A 26,409-nucleotide genomic window follows, 5' to 3' on the forward strand; every position below is an offset into this window, starting at 1 on the left:
TCAATGGTTATTGATAGATAGATAGATAGATAGATAGATAGATAGATAGATAGATAGATAGATAGATAGATAGATAGATAGATAGATAGATAGATAGATAGATAGATAGATAGATAGATAGATAGATAGATAGATAGATAAGGCACTATATAAGATAGATAGATAGATAGATAGGAAAGGCACTATATAAGATAGATAGATAGATAGATAGGAAAGGCACTATATAAGATAGATAGATAGATAGATAGATAGGAAAGGCACTATATAAGATAGATAGATAGATAGGAAAGGCACTATATAAGATAGATAGATAGATAGATAGATAGGAAAGGCACTATATAAGATAGATAGATAGATAGGAAAGGCACTATATAAGATAGATAGATAGATAGGAAAGGCACTATATAAGATAGATAGATAGATAGATAGATAGATAGATAGATAGATAGATAGATAGATAGATAGATAGATAGATAGATAGATAGATAGATAGATAGATAGATAGATAGATACTTTATTAATCCCAAAGGGAAATTCACATACTCTAGCAGCAGCATACTGATACAAAAAAACAATATTAAATTAAAGAGTAATAAAAATGTAGATAAAACCAGACAATAACTTTGAATAATGTTAACGTTTACCCCCCTGGGTGGAATTGAAGAGTCGCATAGTTTGGGGGAGGAACGATCTCCTGAGTCTGTCAGTGGAGCAGGATGGTGACAGCAGTCTGTCATTGAAGCTGCTCCTCTGTCTGAAGATGACACTGTTTAGTGGATGCTGTGGATTCTCCATGATTGACAGGAGCCTGCTCAGTGCCCATCGCTCTGCCACGGATGTCAAACTGTCTAGCTCCATGCCTACAATAGAGCCTGCCTTCCTCACCAGTTTGTCCAGGCGTGAGGCGTCCTTCTTCTTTATGCTGCCTCCCCAGCACACTACTGCGTAGAAGAGGGCACTCGCCACAACCATCTGATAGAACATCTGCAGCATCTTATTGCATATGTTGAAGGATGCCAGTCTTCTAAGGAAGTATAGTCGGCTCTGTCCTCTCTTACACAGAGCACCTTAAAAATTATTATTAATAAAGTAAGGGTTGGATAGTGTGATAGACGGCCGGCTGTTCAATCCAGTCGTGACATCCCAAAGCAAGAAGAATGGAGAAAGGCAGGCTTTTCTGGATACTGCCTCCCCTGGGACGCTAGGTGTCAGCTCTCCTGGACGGAAACGGTTCCCCGGATTCCCTCAGAGCATCCTGGGACATGGAGTCCATTTCCTCAGCCATGTTGGGGGCCGTAGGTGCCGACAGGGGGAGCTCACAAAGAACCTGGGGATTTACATTATTACTACAACCCGGAAGTACTTCAAAGTCACGAGGATGGAAGCCCGCAGTACTCCCGGGCTATTTGAGGAATGAGGATGGGGCAGTTGACCCGGAGAAGAAACACTTCCAGGTCATGGATTATTTAAAGGACTTTGGGAAACCCAGCAAGGAGAGCCGGAGTTGGGTGGTAGAGTGACAGAGCTGCTGGGTGGAGAGGAGGATTGTGTTTATTGTATTATTGATTTGTGAATTGTGGAGTGTGCGGTGTTTTGTGCACATTATTTGAAGAAATAATTAAAGAATTCTTCTTGGTGCTTTTAAATGTGTGTCCTGGACGTGTGTATGTGGGGTTTCATGGGGCAAAAGCACCTCTAGCATCCACAATAGGTACAAAAATTTTGACTTCGGCATTAATACCAGCATTCAGACCTCAGTACCAGTACCACAATAGTTCTGAAGCAAGTAACGGAAAACTCCCCCATCTCATAGCTGCTTAAATTGCCCAACGTGCAAACACACCTGTCTCCTTGGTCTGCCACACTCCGCAAATGAAAACAACCATTTACTTCCGGTATTGAAAATAAAGAAATGCTGGTACCATACTGTTTTGAAAACTAGGTTTTTCGGTACTTTTCAGTACCAGTATAAGGCACATCCCTATTAGGTATTAAGAAATCATGCCGGTGGTGGTGGCATAAAGTAACGCGTAAGTAAGTAAAGGGTACATTTTTGTAACATGTATTAGCTCCTCAGATGCAAGTTGAAAAACATTTGCATTTTACTTTACAACAGTTTTCTTACTTCTACTTTTCTGTATTAATTCTGTATAAATGTTGATTGTCAACACCAAAAAAGGCACCTGGTAATTAAACAATATGTGGATGTCACAGGACATCTTAACATCATTGCTAGATCAGCTGCTTTCCTTCATCACAGTAGTGTACCCAAACACAGATGGGTGTTTCCAGCAGAAAAACACTCCAAGACACTAAGACAAGAAAAGTCATTACATAAACAAGGAACTGAATTCAGCCTCAGTTTGCACTCCTCAGAGTCACCACTTCTCCATGGAACTGCTATCACTGCTCCACTGACAGACTGAGGAGATCGCTCCTCCCCCACACTACGCAACTTTTCAATTCCACCGGGGGATCGCGGGTTTAAATGTTAACATTATACAAAGTTACTGTCTGTTATACCTGCATTTTTATCACTCTTTAATTTAATATTGTTTTTTTATCAGTATGCTGCTGCTGGAGTATGTGAATTTCCCCTTGGGGATTAAGAAAGAAAGAAAGAAAGAAAGAAAGAAAGAAAGAAAGAAAGAAAGAAAGAAAGAAAGAAAGAAAGAAAGAAAGAAAGAAAGAAAGAAAGAAAGAAAGAAAGAAAGAAAGAAAGAAAGAAAGAAAGAAAGAAAGAAAGAAAGAAAGAAAGATCTATTGTGACAAATAGGGGGCACTGTCGTCCCCTTGAACCCTCAGACACCATGTCAGACACCAGATAAAAGTCTAAATGTTAACTATGCGCACAAAGCACCCTCCACTCCACAATACTCCAATAATAATTCAATAAACACAATAATCAATCAATCCTCCACTCCTAGCAGCCCAGTCACCCTTCCTCCCAACTCGGCTCACTGCTGGGATCTCCCACAATCCTTTTATAGTCCATGACCCGGAAGTGCTTCTGATCCCTCAGTCCATGTGACTTCCCAGCACTTCCGGGTCAGGTGAAAACTCCTCTTCTTCATCCCGGAAATACGTCATTCCCTCTGTCGCTGTGACTAAAACATACTTCCAGGTTATAGGGAACATACAAGTCCTTATGCCTCCCTGCAGTGTCCTCTGGCAGCCCCCATGATATTCAGCAGGGCTGTGAAGGAAAACTCCAATGTCCATAATTCCCTGCTGGCATTCAGGGCACCTCCATGCTGCAGGGAGGGCTCCATCTGGCGGCCTGGGGGTATTGGCCGGGATGAACAGCCGGCCATATCCAGCACTATCTATCTATCTGAAAGATCTAAGGCACAACAAAGAATACACACTTTGGAGCCAAAATCCAGGGCTGATTTGCAACACCAAGTGATACATTGAAATTGACACGATCTTATCTTCATGTTACTTTGCTGAACCTAGACAATTCAACGAGCAATGACAGACCAACTTGCTATTAGAGCGATGCCCATGATAATGAGACAGTTTACAGTTCTTAATAATCTATGAAAAGCAAAAATATTCATTATGCAAAGTAAAGGCTCTGAATAAAAGGTAAATTGACAGTTCAGGTTTTTAATCTGAAGATACAAATTATTTCTTAACTGCATCTTTTAATAATTATATCTACTTACCATTTGAGAAGTGTCTAAAGAGACAATGCTCCGCTTTTCATCAGGTGGGCACTCTAAAGCACTAGAAACACTAGTTCCTCCTGTAAGTGTAAAAATAAAATACTAGTCTTATTTGCTTTGCAATATAAAGTCCTCAGCCAAATGTAAACAAAGTCAGGAAGACAAACTATTACTGCAGAATGTTTGTGTCTGTCATATAAACTATCAAGCCTCTAGAAAGCTTAGTATCTTTCAAGCCTTTTAACACTAGAAATGTCTGAAAAAAATTCTAGAAACTAGGGTTATGCAAGAATTCTGAGCGTAACACCATATGAAATATCTCAATACAAGACTAAAGTGAACAGTTATCCACACAGAGAGTGTGTTATACTCTGGGAACTCTGTGTGAGAACATGAGAAATAAATCAAACACATCAACTCAAAATTCACACATCTGTCATGAGAGAAAGCATGTAATGCATTGTGAAGATTATATCCCTGCTTATGAAAGGTGAGACATGACCTAATAATAATATAATAATAATTCATTACATGTATATAGCGCTTTTCTCGATGTTTTGATTTTTTTAAAAAAAACATGCCATACAAGTACCACAGCAGAAACATCAAGTTCCGAGTACGAATAATTAGAAATCCCACCTAACATTGTAAATTCTGCCTCTCCCAAAAGCCCTCTTTTCACTCCATTGGTGTAAAATTAACATTTGTAATGCAGTAATACCATATGCTGAACTCTGTCCCACTGCTTGTGTGACATTTAAATGATTTGTTTTTTTTAATGCATGTAACCTTTCATCCTTTTATTTCTTTTAGTATGAATACTTCAGGGCATACAAGTTTATCTGCCAGCATTTGTCCAGAATTATGTAAGGCGGTTATGAATGAAGTACTCTGGCAGCTGCTTATGATTCTTCTTGTAATCTCTCACAACAACCTGACAAATACAACAGTTATTCTAGTCTGCCTATGCCTGTTAACATTCCAAGCCATCAGTACAAAAGGACTACACTTGTAATGACACAACTATTCAAACTATTTCCTGGATTTATAGAATGGCTTAAATAACAACCATAAGCTATATTGGCCAATCAAATCCATATTTTTCAGAGCAGAACATGCCATGCTAAAAGATGTTCAACAACAAATGAAATGAGCCAATCTTCTATTTATTTAAAATCTGGTGTATTAAAAAGTTTTTTTTTTGTTTTTATTTTAATAAACTAAATTAAGGACAAGATTAACATATGGTCCATACCATATGCCAGATTTAAAAACCGTACTGCTGTGTTTAATTCAAGTGGGTGAGAATTGTGCAACAAACAAAACAAAATACACATCTGACCTTGAAAAACCAGAAATATAATTCTGGGAAACATTAATAGCTGTAAAGGAATGAGCATGTGAAATCACAACCACTAAAAGGATAAGGATCAGGATAAGATCAAAATGAGGTGCCTTCTCTAAGGAACCCTGGCAAACTAGAAAGTTTAAGGGGCAGAGAATATCACACATGCAGGTTTTTTATAAAGCTAAGAAACTTTAAAGTAACATGTGTGGAAAGACAGCCCTCCAGACACAGACAGACAGACACCAGGATGTCCAAAAACACACACGTTTATTTAACAAACAGTAGCAACAACTTTCTCTTTCTCTGACCTCCACTCCCCTCCTCACACGCTCTGTCTCCTTCCTCCCAACTCCAGCTCGTCTACTGGAGGGAGGCGGCCCCTTTTATAATAACCCGGATGGGCTCCAGGTGCTCCGTTCGATGACACTTCCTGGTGTGGCGGAAGTGTCAGGTGAGCACCAGGAAGCACTCCAGGTGCCCTTGAGATTTCTTCCGGCAGCACTTCCTGGTGTGGCGGAAGTGCTGCCATCCAGGGTTCCATAACCGCCTGGTTGCCCCCTGGCGGTGCCCACGTCCTCCCATAGGGATGAGCTTCCCAGCTCTGTTCCAGTGGCCCCCAAGCACACCAGGGCAGCTGCCCTCTCGTGGCCCAGGGAAGGTATTGTCCCTCTCGTGGACCGTCCAGGCATCCCGGCTGGGTAGGTACCCCAGCTGCCTGGCACACATGCTTATCCACATCTTCAAAACTTATGCAGATCAACTAACCCCAGCATTCAAAAACATGTTTGGTCACTCACTCCATATATACTGTACGTTCTTGCAATAAAAAAAAGTATGACTTCCAAGTTCCTTAACCCAACAGCTCTTAACTCTGCTTTTCCAGCCATATCCTTGACCCTAAACAATTTATGTGCGAGACACCTAGTGTGCTAACCACTACCTCTAATGCAAATTCAGATGGGGTTCATGGAAAGCCAGCTGAAAAAAGAAAAAGATACTGGGGTTTTCACTGGGCAAGCTCAATGCAAGAAAGACAGGCAACAAAACTTGTTTGACATAGATGTAAACACTGGAGACCCTCAAGAGTATGTTGCCCAGGGTGTTCTCTATTTTCACTCATGATGGGAGAGTCAAACTTAATGACTACAACTCTGCAAAAATTTGTTAAAATTACCTGTTAAAATGCCTTAGATGGGTGTCTATGATTTGCATTTATATAGTCAGTAAAATAATACAGTGAAACCTCGGTTTGCGAGCATAATTCGTTCCGGAAACGTGCTCGCAGTCCAAAGCACTCGTATATCAAAGTGAATTTCCCCATAAGAAATAATGGAAACTCAGATGATTTGTTTCACAACCCAAAACTATTCATATAAAAATGATTAATACAAAATATAAAGTAAAAATACATAACACAAATTAACCTGCACTTTACCTTTGAAAAGAATCATGACTGGTGTGAGTGAGTTTCTAAACTCTTGTGGGATTGCACCCAACGGGACGACATGCAGAAGAGTGTCCCAAAGCAATCGCAGTCTCCCAGCGCTGTAGCAGTTCGCCGTAAAAGTGAATCCGAAAAGATTGTGGACATGCTATAAGCGCCTGCCTTCGATGGGTGATACAAGGAACAAGGAACATTATAAATGCACAGGGCCCTGCCTGACTGCTGTGTCTGTTTCAAGCTGAATAAAGCTGGTGTTGCTGAAGTACTGAGACTCAGCTTTGTGTTTTAGTGTGCAAGACGGGGACTCGTACGTTACAGCACACACGCGCGAGCACACACACACACACACACACACACACGAGCGCGTGCGCACACACATACATACGCGCCCGCACGTGCGCACACACACAGTCACGATGCTGCAGTAAACAGTATACGCTCGTACGGATGTTTACTATGAGTGAGGCACACCGACTCAGACGGAGAATAGGAGACGATTGCCCACAATCCCACAGCGAGAGAGAGAAGAACCATCAGCTCAGTTGTGATCACATGACGCTCAGCAGACAAAGAGTATACATACTGCTCGTACTGCAAGACCTCGCTCGTTTATCAAGTCAAAATTTATTAAAAATTTTTGCTCGTCTTGCAAAACACTCGTAAACCAAGTTACTCGCAAACCGAGGTTCCACTGTATTTTAGTTTTATTATCAGAGGAACTTTAAATGGGAAAAAATGGCTTAACAGGTAAGGACACTGCACTTGTACACCAAGTCATCAGTGGCTGGAATACAGACTTACAGTAACAAGATTAAAAAAACGGTAAGTATGAACAATTTTATTTGTGATCAGTTTCTGCAGATCTACAGCATGACCCCATTTTAAAGCATAGGGACTGGGATCGAAAGGTCAATAAATCTTCCGTAAATAGTGCCTTTGATGTGGGATCATACACAGTGCCTTGAAAAAGGCACTATGAAGGGGTCTGAATACTTGCTGAAGGCACTGCCATTCCACTTTGAAGATTTCAACAGTACCAAACTCTGTAATGACAATGTTGAGACAGTATACAGAAACAAGTAAGTAAATGTCTGCATCCTGTAAACATTCAGGTGCGTTTGAAGACTTGGTTAGCTAGTTTGAGAGGAGAGAGAGAGGTCAGGAGCACGCGCTGATACGGCGCATTGCCGCACCCACCACATGACAAACCAACTCAGGATCTCAGATTGGGACCTGAGTGTAGCCATGCAACAGGTGACACCTTAGCACCACACAAGTTCAGATGGAATAGAACCAGTGTGAGTTTTTTTGCAATGGCTGGAGTGCCAATTCTGCCACCAACCCCCAAGTTTTCCTTGCAGGTTCAGGGTCTTGCTCAAGGGCTCAACGAAGTAGAGTCACTTTTGGCGTTTACCGGATTTGATCTGGCAACCTTCCAATTGCCAGTGTACTTCCCTAGCCTTAGAGCCACAACTCTGCCCTAGTTTGAGAGTTGGAGCTTTTTTTATGTTTTCTAGTCACTTCATTAAACAGTTTGTTATCCTAATTTTCTTTCTTGCATACGTTTGTGAAAATGATTCACATTCAAAAATAACAGTGATAACAAAATATAATTTCATGTATTTATAGTGTACTGTGACGGCCGGCCAAGGCCATTACCCGGCAGGGACGCCAGCTGGATGAAAGGACAGAGAGAGAGAGCATCCACAAAGCATTACCTTCCCTGGAACACTAGAGGGCAGCCCCCTTAGGTGGCTGTGGCACCAGAGTTTCCTGCAGGGCACACTGGGAGTTGGGAGTTTGATGCAGACCTGTTGGGTTCTGTGGGAGCCGCTAGGGGGAGCTGCAGAGATGGCAGAGCCCTGCTATGTAGGGCTTTCACCTCACCTGGGAGCGATTTCAGACCTTGCTAACAAGCCACATGGAGCACTCCCAGGTGCAAGATAAAAGGAGCCGCCTATCTTCACTCGAGGCCAGAATCGGGAGGAAGAGGACAAAGCTTGCTAGGGAGGAGAGGTGGTGGAAACAGAGAGAAGAAGAAAAGAAAGGCAAAATGCTGCGTTGTATATTGTACTTAGTGCTGTACTGTGCTGTGTCGTGGGGAGCGAGCAAAAAAACGTTTCCCAGTCTTAATAAACGTGTACTCTGCCTATCTGTGTCGGGTTAGAGAAGCCGGTCACAGTACATAAAATGTCTTTTAATACTAATTTACATTATCACATGGCTGAAACTGCTTTCAAAGACAGCAGATTCCGGAACAAGTGAAGGAATGATTCATATGCTATTGTTAGTTGTTGGATATTGAAGGTTATGTGGCTAACTGCAGTTCATACAGTATTTCTTACCCCTTAATGTAGACATTAAATCTGTGCTGAAGTCTGAAGCTAAAATTATTGTCTGAATCCAAAAATGATTGACATGGAAGATTACTGTGTTGCACAAAGAAATACTGAATCATTATAATATACAGATAATTCAGCCTTTATGTTTTTTTTATTATTACGGAAATAGTGAGTACACATTTAGTCACTGTAGCATTAAGGGTCACCAAGCCATTTCTACATGGGTTAAGTTGCTTGTATTATTTGCCTTTTTGGACATGAGCATCATCTCACTCACCCACTATAGTTTCCAGGAGCAGAAGAAGTGAGCTGCTGTGACTGAGGTTCACACAAGGCACTACGCAGGAACAAAAATTAGTGTGCGATGGGGCAGAGACAGAAGCCAGACTGTTAGCATATTAAAGAGACTTACTCCACCATTCTGGTAAAGGGTCAGTACTTACCTTGTATGGAGATAAATAAATAAAGAATACCATTATTAGAGGCCTGTTAACAGCTTTTTGCCCAGTCCCAGTGAGAGAACATCTGGCCACCAGAACCCTAAAATAAACTGAGAAAGTTCTAGAACTAACCTACCAGACTCAGTCCATTGAGTGCTATAGTGTCTGCACAGTCCATGAACGCACCTGCATGCTTATATTTTCTAACCTGTTGAGTTATTATAGCTACAGTTTTCACATATATAAACAGAAAACACCCTGAAAATTATCAAAACAGGGATGCCTAAAAAATTAAACTCAAAAGTTTTGTCTTTATCACAATATCAGTGCAGACGGATTACTTTTTGGATGACTTAAAGGCTACAAAATAAGTTTAAGACATTGCTTTAGTCAACCACTTACTAAGATGATAAACAGTGGCCAGTTTTATGCAAAATGTAGAAGACTGCTTTGTTTTTTAACAAATAGTCTGTTTGGAAAGCCATTAAACTCTTTGAAACATTGACATTGTTTAATTAGATTTTTTAATGTGTTCAAAAAGAACACTATGTCTAAGACAGATCAGTGATTATGACAAATTGATTTATAGCATCTAATATACCATGCGAAGGAGAATTCTTAAAAATGCAAAACACGGAATTAATATCAAAACCTTCTTTATTTTAAAGAACAGCTTTCCTTTGACTAGATTGTTTCCTGGAAAAAAGAATTTTAATGATTCCATATAGTCTCTATAATGGCAGACATTCATGTTAACTTACATATTTTTTTCCAATACAAAGACTGAATAGTTTAAAGATACAAAAAACTATTTTACTAGCTTACCTGCAGCTTCATAAATAACCATTTTGCAGTAGAACCTCTGTTTGCGCGCGTGTGTGTGTGTGTGTATGTAACATACATACACACAAAAACCTAAGATATATCAGCAGCAGTCTACATCGTGTAGTGCTAAAGTCACACTTCTATTACTTAAGTCCATGACCTTTCAACATTTAAGCTAAAGAAAAAGTACTAACAAATAAAGATACTTAGACTTGTGAAGTTAAACTATATATGACAGAATACTGATTTAACCTCCTTAGTGTTAGAACTGAGTGTTACTCGGGCTGCGAAAACCATGCTAAAAATGTTTGTTCTGAGTGTCACTCGGGCAACTGTACAGATGCGTCTTGTGTAAGCGTTAGAACCGAGAATCACTCAGGCTGTAGAAGTGCTGTCGGTGCTGCCATTCTTTGGAGAAATTATGACTGAGTGTAGGTTTTCACTAATTATGAAATATCTGCACTTTACTAACAATGAAGACTTTGATGAGAATACCCACCCAGCACCCAAAATGAAAATAATCTGAGAGATATACCAGGCGATTGTAGTAAAATTTCGGAGCGTTTACATTTTGGACTGTGTCAGCATTGATGAAAGTCTCATGTGAATTTAAAACAGGATATATTTGGAGGTTGGTTCTGTACACAAGGAAAGGGACAATGTTTGATCCGAAATACAATCAGTGCAGCATTGCTACAGTACGTCGATACCGACTTTGATAGATGCTCTGCTGGATCAAGCTTACTGTGTAATCATGGACAATTTTTATATTTTGCCAGAGATATTTGAAATCTTGCTGCAAAGAAAGACTGATGCATATGGAACAGTGCATCCTAACCATCATGGCAAGCCTGAAGACTTTGGTAGAGCTAAATTACAGCAAGGTATGCTAGTAGTTTGGCAAAAGTGTAAAGTGTTTGTGCTGAAATGGAAGGACAAGAAAGATGTTTGTCTTCTTTGCACTGTACATAATACTGTACATCTACAGTCACAGGCAAAAGGCAAGTTACATAGCCTTGTGCTACGGTCGACTACAATAGCACGATGGACGGCGTAGATCGTGCAGATCAAGAATTGACTTTCTATCCCATTATGCAGAGGCAACAAAAGAAATACTACAAAAAGATATTTTGTCATCTAGTGGAACAGTGTATTTGGAATTAAATTCATGTTATACACACAGAAAGCTGGTAAAACTGTATCTCATGAAAACTTTACATGCCAGCTTGTAGAACAAATCATTGCTGCACATCCACCGTCCACACTACCGCTAAAGAGATGTGGTTGACCCAGCACATCATGGATAAATCCAGAGTGTCTAATTGGTAGACATTTTATTAGTTATTTACCTCCAATAGAAAAAAAAAACAATCCAACTCGTACCTGTGCAGTGTGCTGTTCAAAAACTGATTAATCTGGAAAGAAAATCCAAAAAGAAACCCACTAGTATTATCCCAACTGTGACATTGGATTGTGTCTTTCACCTTGCTTTAAGATTTACTACACAAAGGACACATTTTGAGATTAAATACTGTTTTGGCATCATTAGTTGTTTTATTACTATTGTTATTATTATTGTTGATTTCATATTAATATTTTTATTCATCATTACTATTATTTGTATCCTTATACTTTTGAGAGTTAATAAAAATTTTATTTTTCATGCCAAAAAAAACCAATGCAAAGCTTTGTGTTTTTTTGGAATAAAATGCAACGCTAAGGAGGTTAAAAAGCATTTGTAAGCCACAGTATAAATTAGAAAGAAGTAATAAACAGTTACCCAATATGACATTCTTACCCACATTGAATCAAATTCAGATTCACAAGGGACCAGAACCTATGGCAGTAGTATCAGAATCAGAATCACTTTTATACACCATTACTTAATGTACAGGAATTTAGCTTGGTTGCTTTCGAGCTGCTTATAACAGAAAGCAACATCACATTCAAAGAACATACAATAGATAACATAAGTTAAACAACATACATTATACACAGATGCAGAATAATATAATTATAAAGGAAATGTATGTATAAATAATGTGCAAATAAACGTGTGTGTGTGTGTATAGTGTGCATGCACACGCACACACATACATGTACATATACATACACACAGATTCATATATAAAAGATCACATGAATAAGTAAGGTAGGCAAACTAAATTACTCTTTTTGACGGCTACGGCTTTGGGAAAAATCTGTTTAGGTGTCTGTTAGTTTTCATTTTAATTCACCTGAAGTGTTTACCGGAGGGGATTGTTTGGAAAAAGTGGCGACCTGTGTGAAACGAGTCAGTGGAGATCCTTTTGACATGGTTTATGACACTAGATGCATACAGGCCTACAACATATGGAAGAGCACAGCCAATTATTTTCTCAACAGACCTCACAACATGCTGTAATTTATTTTGTAGTGGACCATTGCTGAAACAAACCAGACAACAATGGAGAATGTGATAACAGTTTCAATTATAGCTTTGTAGAATTGTACTAGGATGGGCGCAAGGCAGGAATGAACCTGGACAGAGAACTAATCCACTCATACACAGATTTGCCCATACAAACATTAAAACAGGGCCAATATGGAATTACCAATAAACTTTACATAAACATTCAACGCTAAACTAGGGCTGAATTGATTATTTGACATTATAGATAATGTCCATAATAAAAACTTTTCATTCTTTTCAATAAATATTTTTACTATTGATATTTCAAATACATTTTCAAATGAGCAACTGATCTTTTTAAGCTTGCTCCCTCCTTTTTTTTTTGGGTCTCACCCTGCTCTTGACTGCTCCCACACAGAAAGAACCTCAGTTCTACTGAGTTGAGGCCATAGCACAGGATTGAAGGGAAAAGAAGAAAACGCTTAGTATCAAAGCACTTTCATTTTACTGTTGCTGAGAGAAAGTAAATTTGTGATGTAATTACTTTCCATAAATAGTAAACTATGTGAATATGTTTTGCAGAAATATGTCTGGGTGCTGAATGTATTATGGAGTAAACTGTGCACACGCAAATCATGTGCGTGTGTAACAAATGTCCACCCATCTTAAGGAAACACTTTGTCCAAAATAGCAGCAGGAGCCTAGACCAGATGTAGTGAAAACTTGAGAGTCCCAAGAAATGTGCGCAAAGTATAACAGAATATGATTTAATGGAGATTGAAATTGGCCATCTCCAAACATAAAACAAGAAAATGTTCTGGAGGGTCACCAGTTCAATGCAGAGCTCTTGGAAACAGACACCAACATTCCCAAATTTAAAGATGCTAATCAGAAATAGCCATCTGATTTACAATGAGACTATCAGCACAACGTTGACAAAGAGTTCAATAAGACATGTCATTACACTAATACAGTATTATTTTCTTATAAAGATTCACCTAAGAAAACAGTCTGCAAAATCTTACATTTTCATTGAGATAATGACAACACGCTTTTTGTATAAGACCACATAAACTATTGGTGTTTAACATGCTACAGCAGGGGTCTCCAACCTTTTTTTCCCCTGAGAACTACTTTTACAAAATGAAAATGGCCGAGAGCTACTAATGTTTTCTAACGTTTATTCTCATAGCTTATTTCAACCCAAACAAACTGAATAATTTCGTTTTGCCTGAACATTTACAAAATGTTGGTGTCCACAAGTCACATTTTGCATTAAAACATCACAAAAAAATATTTAGTTCACCTGCAAGTGCATTTTGTATGTCTGTATGCATTTTCTTCTGTATCTCACACTACTGAATTAAAACATGAATGCTGTCACAACAAAACAATGCAATTCCAAATACACAGATGTGACTTATTCGTTTGTCATTTTGTTCCATGTCACTGTGTCACTTTATTCACAGGTCCAGTTGCATGTGTGATGTGTTGTTAAGTTAGTCAGATGACTGGCACTGCATGGAGTCAACAAGAGAGGCAGGTGTCTGGTGGAGCAGAGCCCCTCAGGTTCACTCTTCTGGAGTCATTTCAATGTTCGTCTGTCAGTCGTGTTCTGAACTTTGATTTCATGACATTCATGTCAGACTCACAGAGGTATGGAGACCCAAACAAAGCAGACATTTTCAGAGCTGCTAAGTGAAGATTCTTATAGTTATCTGACTCTACTAAGCTCCAGAAATGCTGAGAATGCTGTTGAGATTTTAACTGCACATTATTTTGAAGGTTTACTAGTATATAAAATATATAAAATTCAAGTCTGTCTGTCTGTCTGCTTTTCACGAGAGAACTACTTACCAGATTTAGATTGGGTTTTTTTCTATAATTTGCAACTTCTCTCATTTCACTATGTACCATAGTTTGCTTGCGGTACCGATTTATTTGCGCAAATTTGAGAAACACGCAGCGGGCAGAGGGAAGGGGCCTTCCTCACTCACTTGTCAGCTTTGGGGCATGTTCCTTAACTCCGCTTAGCTATCGAACTAGAGAACAATTGAATTCAGCTTTATTTGATATTTAAAATAAAGTGTTACTTCGGTCTTGATGAGTTTGAGTCCGGATATTCTCTTAAGTGTATGCCACATTGAAAAGATATATTGCAATTAAGATTGTGGATCGTGATATGATTTTTGGGAAAGATCGCCCACCCCTAATTTGACTAATCAAGTTTTCAAATTTATGTAGGATTCATTAACCCTTTGGCGAGCTACTTGGAAAGGGGTTGCAAGCTACCGGTAGCTCGCGAGTGACGTGTTAGAGACCCCTGTGCTACAGTATCTACCAAAACAAAAATGTAAACTGCCTTGTAGATGTCTGCAACTTCAGGAGCATCAGAAAATAAGAAAAGCTAAAAAACATTAAAAATGAAAACTGACCAAGCAGTTCCTTACATTATTATGAACAAATGCTCTGAATAAATTGAACTGTTTTAGTAATTGATAAATCACAATGTTTGTAAATGTAACAAAATATCGGAAATGCCCTGCTTTGCCAGTAGTTCCAGTATTTGATGTGCACACTATGTTTTAACACACTGACATCACTACTTGGTCACAAGTTGGTTCATAATAGGCCATTGTTCATTCATACAACTCTCTGCCTATCAACCACTTAACTGCAGTTTTAATCCATAATTGACTTATTTAGAATCCTCTTCATAATACTGCCAATCACAAAATTTGCATGTTGTACTAATGGCATTAAGTGGGCCCTGGGAACAACTGCCTGCACAAGTCTGCATTCACTGTAAATGGCAGTTTATAGATTGTTCTTCCACAGCAATTAACTGCAAAAAACACACAACTGTCATATTGAAGATTTCAAATTGTTTGTTTTAATGACTTCAAAGTTTCCATGTTCATTGTCATTAATACAATATTAATTTTATTTATACCAGACAATGCTTTCACAATAAGCATTGACCTCCTGGTGTAATTTACAAGTGACAATTTTCAGCTAAGGCAATTCATTGATTAATCATTCTAATATTTTCTTGAATAAAGATTCATTTTTTTTCCAGACCAACACTAAATTCTACAACATCTAGATTGAGGGAATTTGAATCCAGGATGCTAACCATAATATGAATTTTCAAAATAAAACTGTTACAATCAATATCACTATACAGTATTTCAATTCAAATGTATGTTTTGAGGTGGTAATAAAAAGTATACCAATCGTGATTTTTTTTAAATAAGAATCAATCTTAACACCTAGAAAATCCTGCCTAAATCCAAGTAATCAATTTTAGGGCTTAAAAGCAACAGTGGCCAGATTTAATCTAAGCCTGTAACTTTTTCTGAATGGTAAAATTAAATATTTTAAGTAACAGAAAAGAGAAAAGCTTTGCGTATGTCTTATTAATTATGAAATTCTAAACTGCAACCTATTTGTCTATTCCAAACACTTAGGTCAAGGTGTTACACATTCCTTTCCTGACTATTCATCTGTAATCAACAACATTTATTTATATAGCACATTTTCATACAAAAAGTAGCTCAAAGTGCTTTACATAATGGAGAGAAGAAAAATAAAAGACAAAATAAGAAATTAAAATAAGACAACATTAATTAACATAGAAAGGAGTAAGGTCCGATGGCCAGGGTGGACAGAAAATGATTCAGCCCATTTGGCCACTTATTTTCTAAACCATTTTCATGCATTACAAATATGGTGAGACCATGAGTAGATGTCAGGCTGTACTACTGGACGTGATTCCAGGCTTAGTAAGATACACATTCAGAAATATACAAGTGATTTATCAGGACAATTTAGGCTTCTGCTAAATTAGTTCAAGAATAAAGATGATCTCTGCAAAAAACAGAGCAACTTTATGACATTTAATACAGCATAGCTTCTACCCCATAGTAACATAATAAAAGTTGTACATTGACAGCCAAGGTAATTAGTCTGTTTTAGAGAATTTTCTGAATCAGTGCTGCATAATCGATTGAATAATTTCAAGCAAGGAAGTGTGAAATCTCAAAAAAAGACAAATGCTAGCAATATCCATCATATCAGAACACAAAATAAATTACCTTGCATAAATGGAATAATCATATTAAAATTAGAAACTTCATATTGCATAATTTTCCAGGGCTGCTGATACAAAACTGTCTTTCAATGTACAGTAAATTAGCAATCCCCCTGTATATTTTTCAACATATTTCAGACATTATCTAAGTCATTTATATGTACATTTCTTTTAGGAATGTGCCACTTTTACAAAACCACAATGACTCAAATCTTCTTGGAAATGTAGTGCTTTTGGCTGGGTAATTCTACTACACGAGTAATCAATATAAATATCAGAGTAAAATCCACAAAACAGTGAAGATCAAAAACAGCCCAATTTTCATTAGTATGGCAGATATTTGCTGTAAATATGACTAAGGTAACCAATGCTCTAAAGAAGTTACTGTATATATGTATGTATACAGGATTACAATGTATGATACATCGATAAACTAATACAATATGACCCACGCCCATATGAGGTAAATGCCGTTGACAATGTCATAACAGCGGGCACATGTGAAGGTAAGTGATCTATTAAAAAGTATGCTAACATTAGGTACTCCTAATCAAAATGTTGAATGGAAAAGATATGGGCAGGTGTAAAGACCTGAGTGACTTTGATAAGGGCCAAATCGTCATGGCCAGAAGAGCAGGTATGAGCATTTTCAAAACAACAGGACTTGTGGGGTACTCACAGTCAGCTATAGTGTAAAAAAAGTAGGGGAAAACCATGGACTGGCTGACAGAGCGCCAAGACTCAGCAATACAAGAGATCAACAAAACCTTTCCGATCTGGTACAAAATGACAGAAGGGCTATTGTTGCACAAATCCCACATAGTTCTAATGATGGTTAAAGGAAGCAATGTATCACAAGACACAGTGTATCGAACACTGCTGTGTATGGGACTGAGTAGCCACAGGCCAGTCAGAGTGCCCATAATAACTCCTGTCTAAAAGCACCTACAATTACTATGGTTAAGCCAGTGTTACTCCACGGCTTATGTTTCATTTACATTTTTCTGTCTTTTTTGTTCTTTCTTCATTATTATGTTTTTTTTTTACAGTTTTATAATATTGCTTTGTTCATTCAGTGCCAGCTGGATGATAAATTAGACTGGACTGCCAATATTGATGCTCTGTGCAAGAAAGGACAGAGCCGACTATACTTCCTTAGAAGGCTGACATCCTTCAACATCTGCAATAAGATGCTGCAGATGTTCTATTAGACAGTTGTGGCAAGCGCCCTCTTCTACGCGGTGGTGTGCTGGGGAGGCAGCATAAAGAAGACGGATGCCTCACGCCTGGACAAACTGGTGAGGAAGGCAGGCTCTATTGTAGGCATGGAGCTGGACAGCTTGACATATGTGGCGGAGCGACGGTCGCTCAGCAGGCTCCTGTCAATCATGGAGAATCCACTGCATCCACTGAACAGGATCATCTCCGGACAGAGGAGCAGCTTCAGCGACAGACTGCTGTCACCGTCCTGCTCCGCTGACAGACTGAGGAGATCGTTCCTCCCCCACACTATGCGACTCTTCAATACCACCCGGGGGGGGGGGGGGGGGGGGGCTTGGTAAATGTTAACATTATACAAAGTTATTGTCTGTCTGTATACCTGCATTGTTATCACTCTTTAATTTAATATTTTCTTTATCAGTATGATGCTGCTTGAGTATGTGAATTTCCCCTTGGGATTAATAAAGTATCTATCTATCTATCTATCTATCTATCTATCTATCTATCTATCTATCTATCTATCTATCTATCTATCTATCTATCTATCTATCTATTTACAGTGGAATGCAAAAGTCTGTTACTTTAAATAGTTAAGTGAGTAGAAGATGAACTGATCACCAAAAGGCACAAAGTTAAAGATGACACATTTCTTTAATATTTTAAGCAAGGTTACATTTTTATTTCCATCATTCACAAATACCAAAAAATGAAAAGGGCCTGAAGCAAAATTCTGGGCACCGAACATGGTCAGTACTTCGTAAGACCCCCTTTGTCAAGTATTGCAGCTTGCAAATGCTTTTTTGTAGCCAGCTAAGAATCTTTCAATTCTTACTTGGGTTATTTTTGCCCATTCGTCCTTGCAAATGGCTTCTAATTCTGCATGATTTTTGGGCTGTCTTGCATGACCTGTTTTTTTGAGATCTATCCACAGATTCTAAAGGATGTTTAGGTCAGGGGACTGTGAGGACCATGGCAAAACCATTAGCTTGCGCCTCTTTGGCGTTTTCCCATTGTAGATTTTGAGGTGTGTTTCGGATTATTCTCTTGTTAAAGTTAAAAAAAAAAGGGATGGGTCTCACAACTTTTTTTTTTACAGATAATGTGAGGTTTGCTTCCAGAATATGCTGGTATTTATTTGAATCCATTCTTCCCTTTACCAATGACATGTTGCTTGTACCACTGGCTGCAACACAAGCCCAAGGCTGATCAATCCACCCCAATGCTTAAAAGTCATTCGGCCCCCTTTTTTCTCCAAACATACCTTTGCACAATGTGGCCAAAACATTCTATTTTGACCACAGGACTTGATTCCAAAATACATCAGACTTGTTTAGATGTTCATTTGCAAACTTCAGGTGCTGAATTTTGTGGCTAGAATGCAGGAAAGATTTTCTTCTGCTGACTCTACCATGAAAGTCATATTTATTCAGGTGTTGCTGCACAACAGAACAGAGCACCACCACTCCAGAGTCTGCAAAATCTTCCTGAAGGTGTTTTGCAATTAAATGAGGGGTTTTAATTGCCATTCTAGCAATCCTTCTTTCAGAATTTTTTCTTGGTCTTCCAGACCTCAACTTGACCTCAATTGTTCCTGTTGACTGCTATTTCTTAATAACATGAAAAAACTGAGGAAACAGCAACCTAAAAAACATTTTGCTATCTTCTTCTTGTAGCCTTCTCCTTTGTGAGCATCAATCTTTTATTGTTCAGAGTGCCAGGCAGCTACTTAGAGGAGCCCATGTCTGCTGATTGTTGAGACGAGGTTTGAAGAGTCCGGGAATTTATATACCTTTGCAATTTGCATAACCTGGGGTTTCCTAACAACGACTGTGAACAAGCCATAACCCTAACAAGCAAATTAAGGTACAAGACCTTGGGAAAAGTTATCTGAGACCTCAAATATCTTGGGATGCCCAAACGTTTAAACTTTTGCATGGTACTCCTTTCCTTTATCAGTGTACAATTGTATAAATCAAAAACAATACACTAATCTTGCATAAAATGCTGAAAAGAAATGTGTCATTTTTAACTTTGTCTTTTGGTGATCAGTTCATCTTCTGCTCTCTTAACTATTCACAGTAACAGACATTTTAAGCAAGGAGGCCCAAACGTTTGCTTGCCACTGTATTTAATTGTGTACTTGTTAATTTTTATTCTATTTGATTGTGTTTGCAGTTTTATGTCCCGTTTATTTTATGGTTGGTTCCTTTAGAGGAAGGGCTACCTGCCCATCTATCTATGCTGATGGACTGCCTCTAGCCCTATCATAAAGACTTATGGCGAATGCAATTGCTTGTGGTTCATTCAAATGCACTTTGGTGGATTAGAGATTTGTGTTTCTAAGTATTACCTCTGTTCGACTTTCTTGTTTTTACATTTACAGTAGACCCCCGGGAAGTCGTGGTTCAGGGTTCGCGGACTCAGTCGTTCGCAAATTTTTCCTAACTATTAATTGTTAGCGGAAAGCGCAAATATCCTCCACAATTTTTTATCGCTTTTTCTCTTGGCAATACTGTGCTGTAGAGAGAACAGGAAGCAACCGCTGAGGGAAACGCGGTGTGGGATGGTGAAAGTAGCCAATCCGAGAGTGTTATTCATTTCTCATTGCTGGTGATTGACTGCTACCCTGTGATGCGTCTCCAGCTGAGTGGGTTTACAACCACTGAGGGAAACACGGTTTGGGATGGGGAAAGTAGCCAATCCAAGAGCGTTATTCATTTCTCCTTGCTGCTGATTGACTGCTGCCCTGTGATGCGTCTCCAGCCGATTGTCCTCGTGTTTTCCTTTTTGTTATTGTATTCATTTTGTTATTCTTAAACGCACAAGATGTCGCCGAAATGCCCTGCACCTTCTAAGGCTTCTTGCACTGAGCCTAAGCACCAGAAGAATTTAAAAATACTCCAGGAGAAGGTTGAACTACTGGATTTGCTCCGGGAACTAAAAAGTTATGCTGCAGTAGCGCGCCACTATGGCATTAATGAAAGCACCGTACACTACATAAAGGAGAATGAAGCATCAATCTGGATTACCGTATCTGTAAGTTTCTGTGATAGTGGCAAAAAGGTAACGACCGTAAGGAATAAAAATATCATAAGGATGGAATCTGCCTTGGCATTGTGGATCACCGAATGCAGGAAGAAGAACATCTCCTTGAACGGTAACATCATCAGTGAGAAAGCACGGAAACTGTACCAGCAGTTCGCTACAGGAGACAATGTAGCACCTTCCCATCACAATGTTCCTGAAACCTACAGTATAAAGTAAAGCCAGCATGAAACCACACCAGAAGAAGCCCCGTCCAAAGATACAACTCCTCCTGAAGCACCTGAAGAAGAGGCGCCACCCGAGGAGTTTTGAATCCTCTGCATCGTGCTGCACAGCTACTTTATCATCCTCATCAATATCATTCATCATTGGTGAGTACCCATACATTTTACTGTATTTTAATAAAATTATTATGTATTTACTCTACTTATAACAAAGAAAACGACAGCGTATACCAAAGAAAACGCACTTGCATGAATTACAGTACGTATAGTGGTTACATCGGTATTTTACACTCTAGCACCGCGGAGACATAGCAGTACAGTACTGTACAGTATACGGGTTTACCTTTACATTCTGTTTTTAGGTAATGTATTAAGCTTACAACGAAATTAAAGTGCTTTGGGGGCATACTGTATTTAGGGTTTAAACTATAAAAATAGGCATTTAAAAGGCATTTTTTAACCACATCCAAAAGTTGCTGTTTTTCACAATTCGCAGGTGCTCTAGGAACGTTACCCCCGCAAATTTTTAGGGTGTACTGTACTGGATTTGTGGATATGATTCTTTGTTGCTGTGGAATAGCCTTTTAGGCAAATCCTTTTCTGCATCCCTTTTTGATATTTTTCTGGAGTACTGTTACTTTATTAAAAATCCGCTTTTATAAAGATTTTGCGGAGCTGAACCTCTTTGAGACATATTCGTGAACTTTAGAACAATAAAAGCAGTTCCTCCATTCTGAGACCAGACAGGCCTGAAGCCCCACAGTTTCCCAGAGCCAGGTTCCACAGTGTTGAGACCTATTCTGGTGCTATCCAATTAGTATTCTGTTTTTTGTGGGTGTTTCTGAAGACCTCACCCTTATCCTTTTGTGTGGTGCTTCAGTCATAACAACAGTGAGCATGCTGGGATCAAAACTAGACCATAGATCAATGAAGGAAGGTAGTCTGGTCCAATGAATGCCATTTTATGTTGCATAATGTAGACAACCAGGTACACGTACATCATTTACATGGAGAACAGAAACTACCAGGATACATTGTTAAAAGAAGACAAGCTGGTAGAGGATGTATGATGCTTTGGGGCAATGTACTTCTGGAAAATGCTGGGTCTGGGAATTCATGAACACATTAGTTTGACATGTCCCACCAACTTAAACATCATTACAGACCAGGTACACCTCTTCAATGTCAACAGTACCCCCATGATGGAAGTGGCATCATTCAGCAGGATAATGCGCCCTGTCACTCACAAATTGTTACGGGAATGGTTTGAAGAACATGATGAAGAGCTTAAGGTGTTGATCTTGCCTTCAAATTTCTCAGATCTCAATCCAGTTCAGCTACTGTGGGATGTAAGTCTGATCCATGGCAGCTCCACCTCATACCTTACAGGAGCTATAGAATCTGCTGCTAACATCCTCATGCCAGATACCACAGGACACATACAGAGGTCTTGTACAATCTATGTGTTGGCTGGTTGGACTTTTTTTGGCAGTACAAGGAGAAGCAACGGCATATTATGCAAATGGTCACAATATTTTTGCTATTCAGTGTGTATCTTGTGTAGTTCCATGTCTGAATAAAGCATCTATTTGGGTGATTGTATTGGTCATGAATAATTTAATTAAACCATTTGAACTAAGTAACAAGAACTAAGTTCTTGTTATAGTGACTCACAATGTAAATCCTTCATATAAAAAGGACTCAAAGAAACATAAAACATGTCAGAATAAATATTTAATAACTAAAAAAGAAATAGATCTGAATATATATGCAAAATGATTTTTCATTTTCTCAAGTTAACTTTTTACTGCAAAAGTCTTATGTATGCAAACAAATCCTGAATTACTTTCATCCTGTTCTTTTATTTGGATATTACAGCTTGATTCATTGATGTTTCAGTAATGTAACATTTCTTACAATTTTTTATCCAATTAAGGATCTCAGGGAAAGATTCTAAGCTTGCAACATCATGCACTTAGTAGGAATCAATCCTGGACCGGTCACCAGTCCACCTCAGGGCTCACTCACACACATGAGTGCAAACTCTCAAAAGGCCAGGTGATAGTTGCTAATAAAACTAACCTGCATGTGTGAGGATGTAGGATACTGGATGCATGAGACACAAAACCTGCATGTAAATACTATATCTTTTTTCATTAGTAAAATCAAAATGGTATTACAAGTTTAAAAAATATAAACAAAATATAAAGACAAAATGATTTTTTTAAAAAAGGAGAATAAGGTGATTAAGGGAAGTTGCTGTCTTGGATTCAAATGTTTCTTCTGAGAATACAAACGTCAAACCTTTCTATGTCTTTTACAAATGTTTTAGTTCTTGGATGTAAGCCGATATTAACTCCATATTATTTTAAAAATGAGGCTAATAATCCAGAAAAATAAACTTTGATAGAAGTAAATGAAAGTTCTTTATCAGTTACATCTTTCAAACATGACAATACATCGGCAAATGTTGCAGATTGGGGGGCTTTCTAGAAAATGACATGTCATCTACTGCTGTTGACTCATGAGTTAAAACTTACAAAAATTCAGCAACCATGCTGTCAATTTTCCAGAAAGGGGTGCAGTGTGCATCCTGTCAAATGGGGCTGCCCTATAATTAAGTCTGTACGACTCGAATGCCAGAATGATTTTATCTTGCAGTTTTCCTTGTGCTTTGCAAACATCAACGATAGGGACAATAAAGTACCATGAATTTTGAAAAGATTTAAAAATATATAATTTTAACACTGCAGATCTTAACTATGAATTTCCAAGTAAGATTAGATCTGGTTTACAAATATAAAATATCCCTCATTTCACATATAAGTCATAAATGGTTAACTTACAGAACTTCTTAGTACTATGACTCAAGAGGGTACATTGCAATCTCAAGATGCAGAATGTGGGAAAAAAGGCTAAAACAAACAAAATAATGAATACAAGAGGAATATTTACAAAAGACAGAAGAAATTCAAAGGCTTACCACCAAAAGGTATAACACAGACATTATGTTTGCAAGCGAGATTCACAATTTTCTCCACTTCACTGTGGCTATCTGAAACAAAGGGGGCAAAAATGACTAGTTAAAAATATGCAACATTTGGTAAAGCAGGTGTCTAACTCCTGTAGCAGTTCTGTTTTGCAGAAAGATGATAATCCAGCTGGTACAGACCAGACTGGAAAGATCAGTTTACTGCTGCAAGGGGAAACACATTAGTGGATATTTGGCCATTTCTATAGACCACCACCTGCTGACAATTGTTCTTTAATAAAATGCAACTGAGTTTAAGTCTGACAATGGCTTAAGAAACATTTCTTAATATAGATAATGTGGGATGACTTTTCTTCATCTCTTTTTGTCTCCTGGAATGCATGCCTTTGAAACAACAGACCACATTTTCTCATGGCCTGCATGTCAGAATATAAATATAAAGAACTGGAATGACTAAGGAAATTATGTGAGTCTACAACCCATTTGTCAGCAGTAGAGAATGGGAGCCAAAACATTGCATCTCTATTTTCTTTTGAACTGGGCATCTCTATTTTTTGCCTTTTACAGCAAATTTTGTGTGAACAATGAAAACCTAAAGAAAAAACTGTGACACTGTTTGTATAATGCAAGTTGCCCACTCATTCAATGAATTCACAGTAACTGAAGTTATGAGAGGGTCCAACCAGTTTACTGGTCATATTAAGTATGCAGATGCTTTTTAATTATATAATTCTAGTACTTTTGCTTGAGTAAATATACATATACATGGTGTTCTCATTATACAGTATGGAATGCTGAACTGATCACCCAGCATTGCTGGCAAATTGCACAAGATGTTAAAAATATTTCACAGAGACAAACTGTATGTGTAATTATGATAATTAAACTAGAACCTATATTTACAAAATCTGAGACCAGAATTTCCCATCCAAACAAATAGAATCAAAAAAGTAAATGTTTTTATTTTAAACATCTTCTTCTTCTTTCGGCTGCTCCCGTTAGGCGTTCCCACAGCAGATCATCTTCTTCCATATCTTTCTGTCCTCTCCATCTTGCTCTGTTACCCCCATCACCTGCATGTCCCCTCTCACCACACCCATAAACCTTCTCTTAGGCCTTCCTCTGCTCCTCTTGCCTGGCAGCTCTATCCTTAGTATTCTTCTCCCAATATACTCAAGCATCTCTCCTCTGCACATGTCCAAACCAATGCACTCTGGCCTCTCTGACTTTGTCTCCCAACTGTCCAACCAGAGCGGACCCTCTAATGTCCTCATTTCTAATCCTGTCCATCCTCGTCACACCCAATTCAAATCTTAGCACCATTAACTCTGCCACCTCCTCCTCTGTCTCCTGTTTTCTGGTCAGTGCCACCATCTCCAGCCCATATAACATAGCTGGTCTCAATACTGTCCTGTACACCTTCCCTTTCACTCTTGCTGATACCTGTCTGTCAACAGAATTCTACAGAACAGAACTATTCCAAAATACTGTAACTTGTATTAAAAAAAAAAACTTATATGACAAGTCAAAAAAAAAATAAAACTTGATTCTTAAAGCAATACTTTTACTCTAAAGGAAAGAATGCTTTTGTTGTTGGGATACTTACTTGGCCAGACAACCATATCTGGAACACGTTCAAACTTCCCTTCTCGGAGAGCAAATATTTCATGTAAGCAATGGCCTGTTTAATAAATTAAAGCATAATAATTCATTTATTAGCTACAAACAATGTAAAATAAAACACTAAAAAAGACACAAGACTAGACATTAGATCATCAGACACCAACACTGTCATACCCATTGTCTCAGCTCACAAGCAGTTTGTGTGCAGTTCAAAGGGTGATTTTTATGAACAGTACAATGGCCTTTAAAGGCCAATAAATATGAGAAACACTGGCCATGAGGAGCCCAATGTGAAGATGATTCTTGTCAAAAGAAACCTTTTTTCCTCAGTTAAGTAAAGATTCCCTTTATATTAGATTAAGCTGAACAACATAAAGTATTTGTTAGGGTGGGGTGCTATTGGTTTTTAATGGCGCACTAGTATGTGTAAGCTGTAGTTGGTACGTGTGTAGTGTAGTTGAAAAGTGGACCGCATGGTTTCATTGGATATTTCAGTTCCTGAAGGATGTGAAAGGTGGGCACATGATGCGAAAGAGTGACTGTAATCTTACTGCACCTGGAAGCTAGGTGTTTCAGGGCACAAATCCTGTGGGTTTCCTTTTGACAGCTGATGCCCAACTCTGGTTGGTAAGCCTGTAACAATACATGTATTTGATAAATATTTTTAATATAACCACGTGATTGGATCCTAACTCTACCTCGTTTTAAGGGTGTAAAAACTATGAACTATGACAAGGCCAAGGAAACAT

At 38.5% G+C, this 26,409-nt stretch overlaps 1 protein-coding gene across 1 annotated transcript in view; it reads right to left on the reverse strand.

The window, feature by feature from the left end:
- Positions 1 to 26,409, reverse strand: part of agps (alkylglycerone phosphate synthase) — a 204,820-nt gene that overhangs the window by 117,227 nt on the left and 61,184 nt on the right. Inside the window, exons 5-7 of the mRNA XM_028806233.2 lie at positions 25,644 to 25,718; positions 24,029 to 24,100; positions 3,672 to 3,751 (exon numbers count right to left, since the gene is read on the reverse strand). Coding sequence (XP_028662066.2) covers positions 3,672 to 3,751; positions 24,029 to 24,100; positions 25,644 to 25,718 — 227 coding nt within the window. The remainder of the gene's footprint in view (positions 1 to 3,671; positions 3,752 to 24,028; positions 24,101 to 25,643; positions 25,719 to 26,409) is intronic.

Source organism: Erpetoichthys calabaricus, chromosome 8 (assembly GCF_900747795.2).
Source record: "Erpetoichthys calabaricus chromosome 8, fErpCal1.3, whole genome shotgun sequence".
Classification (NCBI taxonomy): domain Eukaryota; kingdom Metazoa; phylum Chordata; class Cladistia; order Polypteriformes; family Polypteridae; genus Erpetoichthys; species Erpetoichthys calabaricus.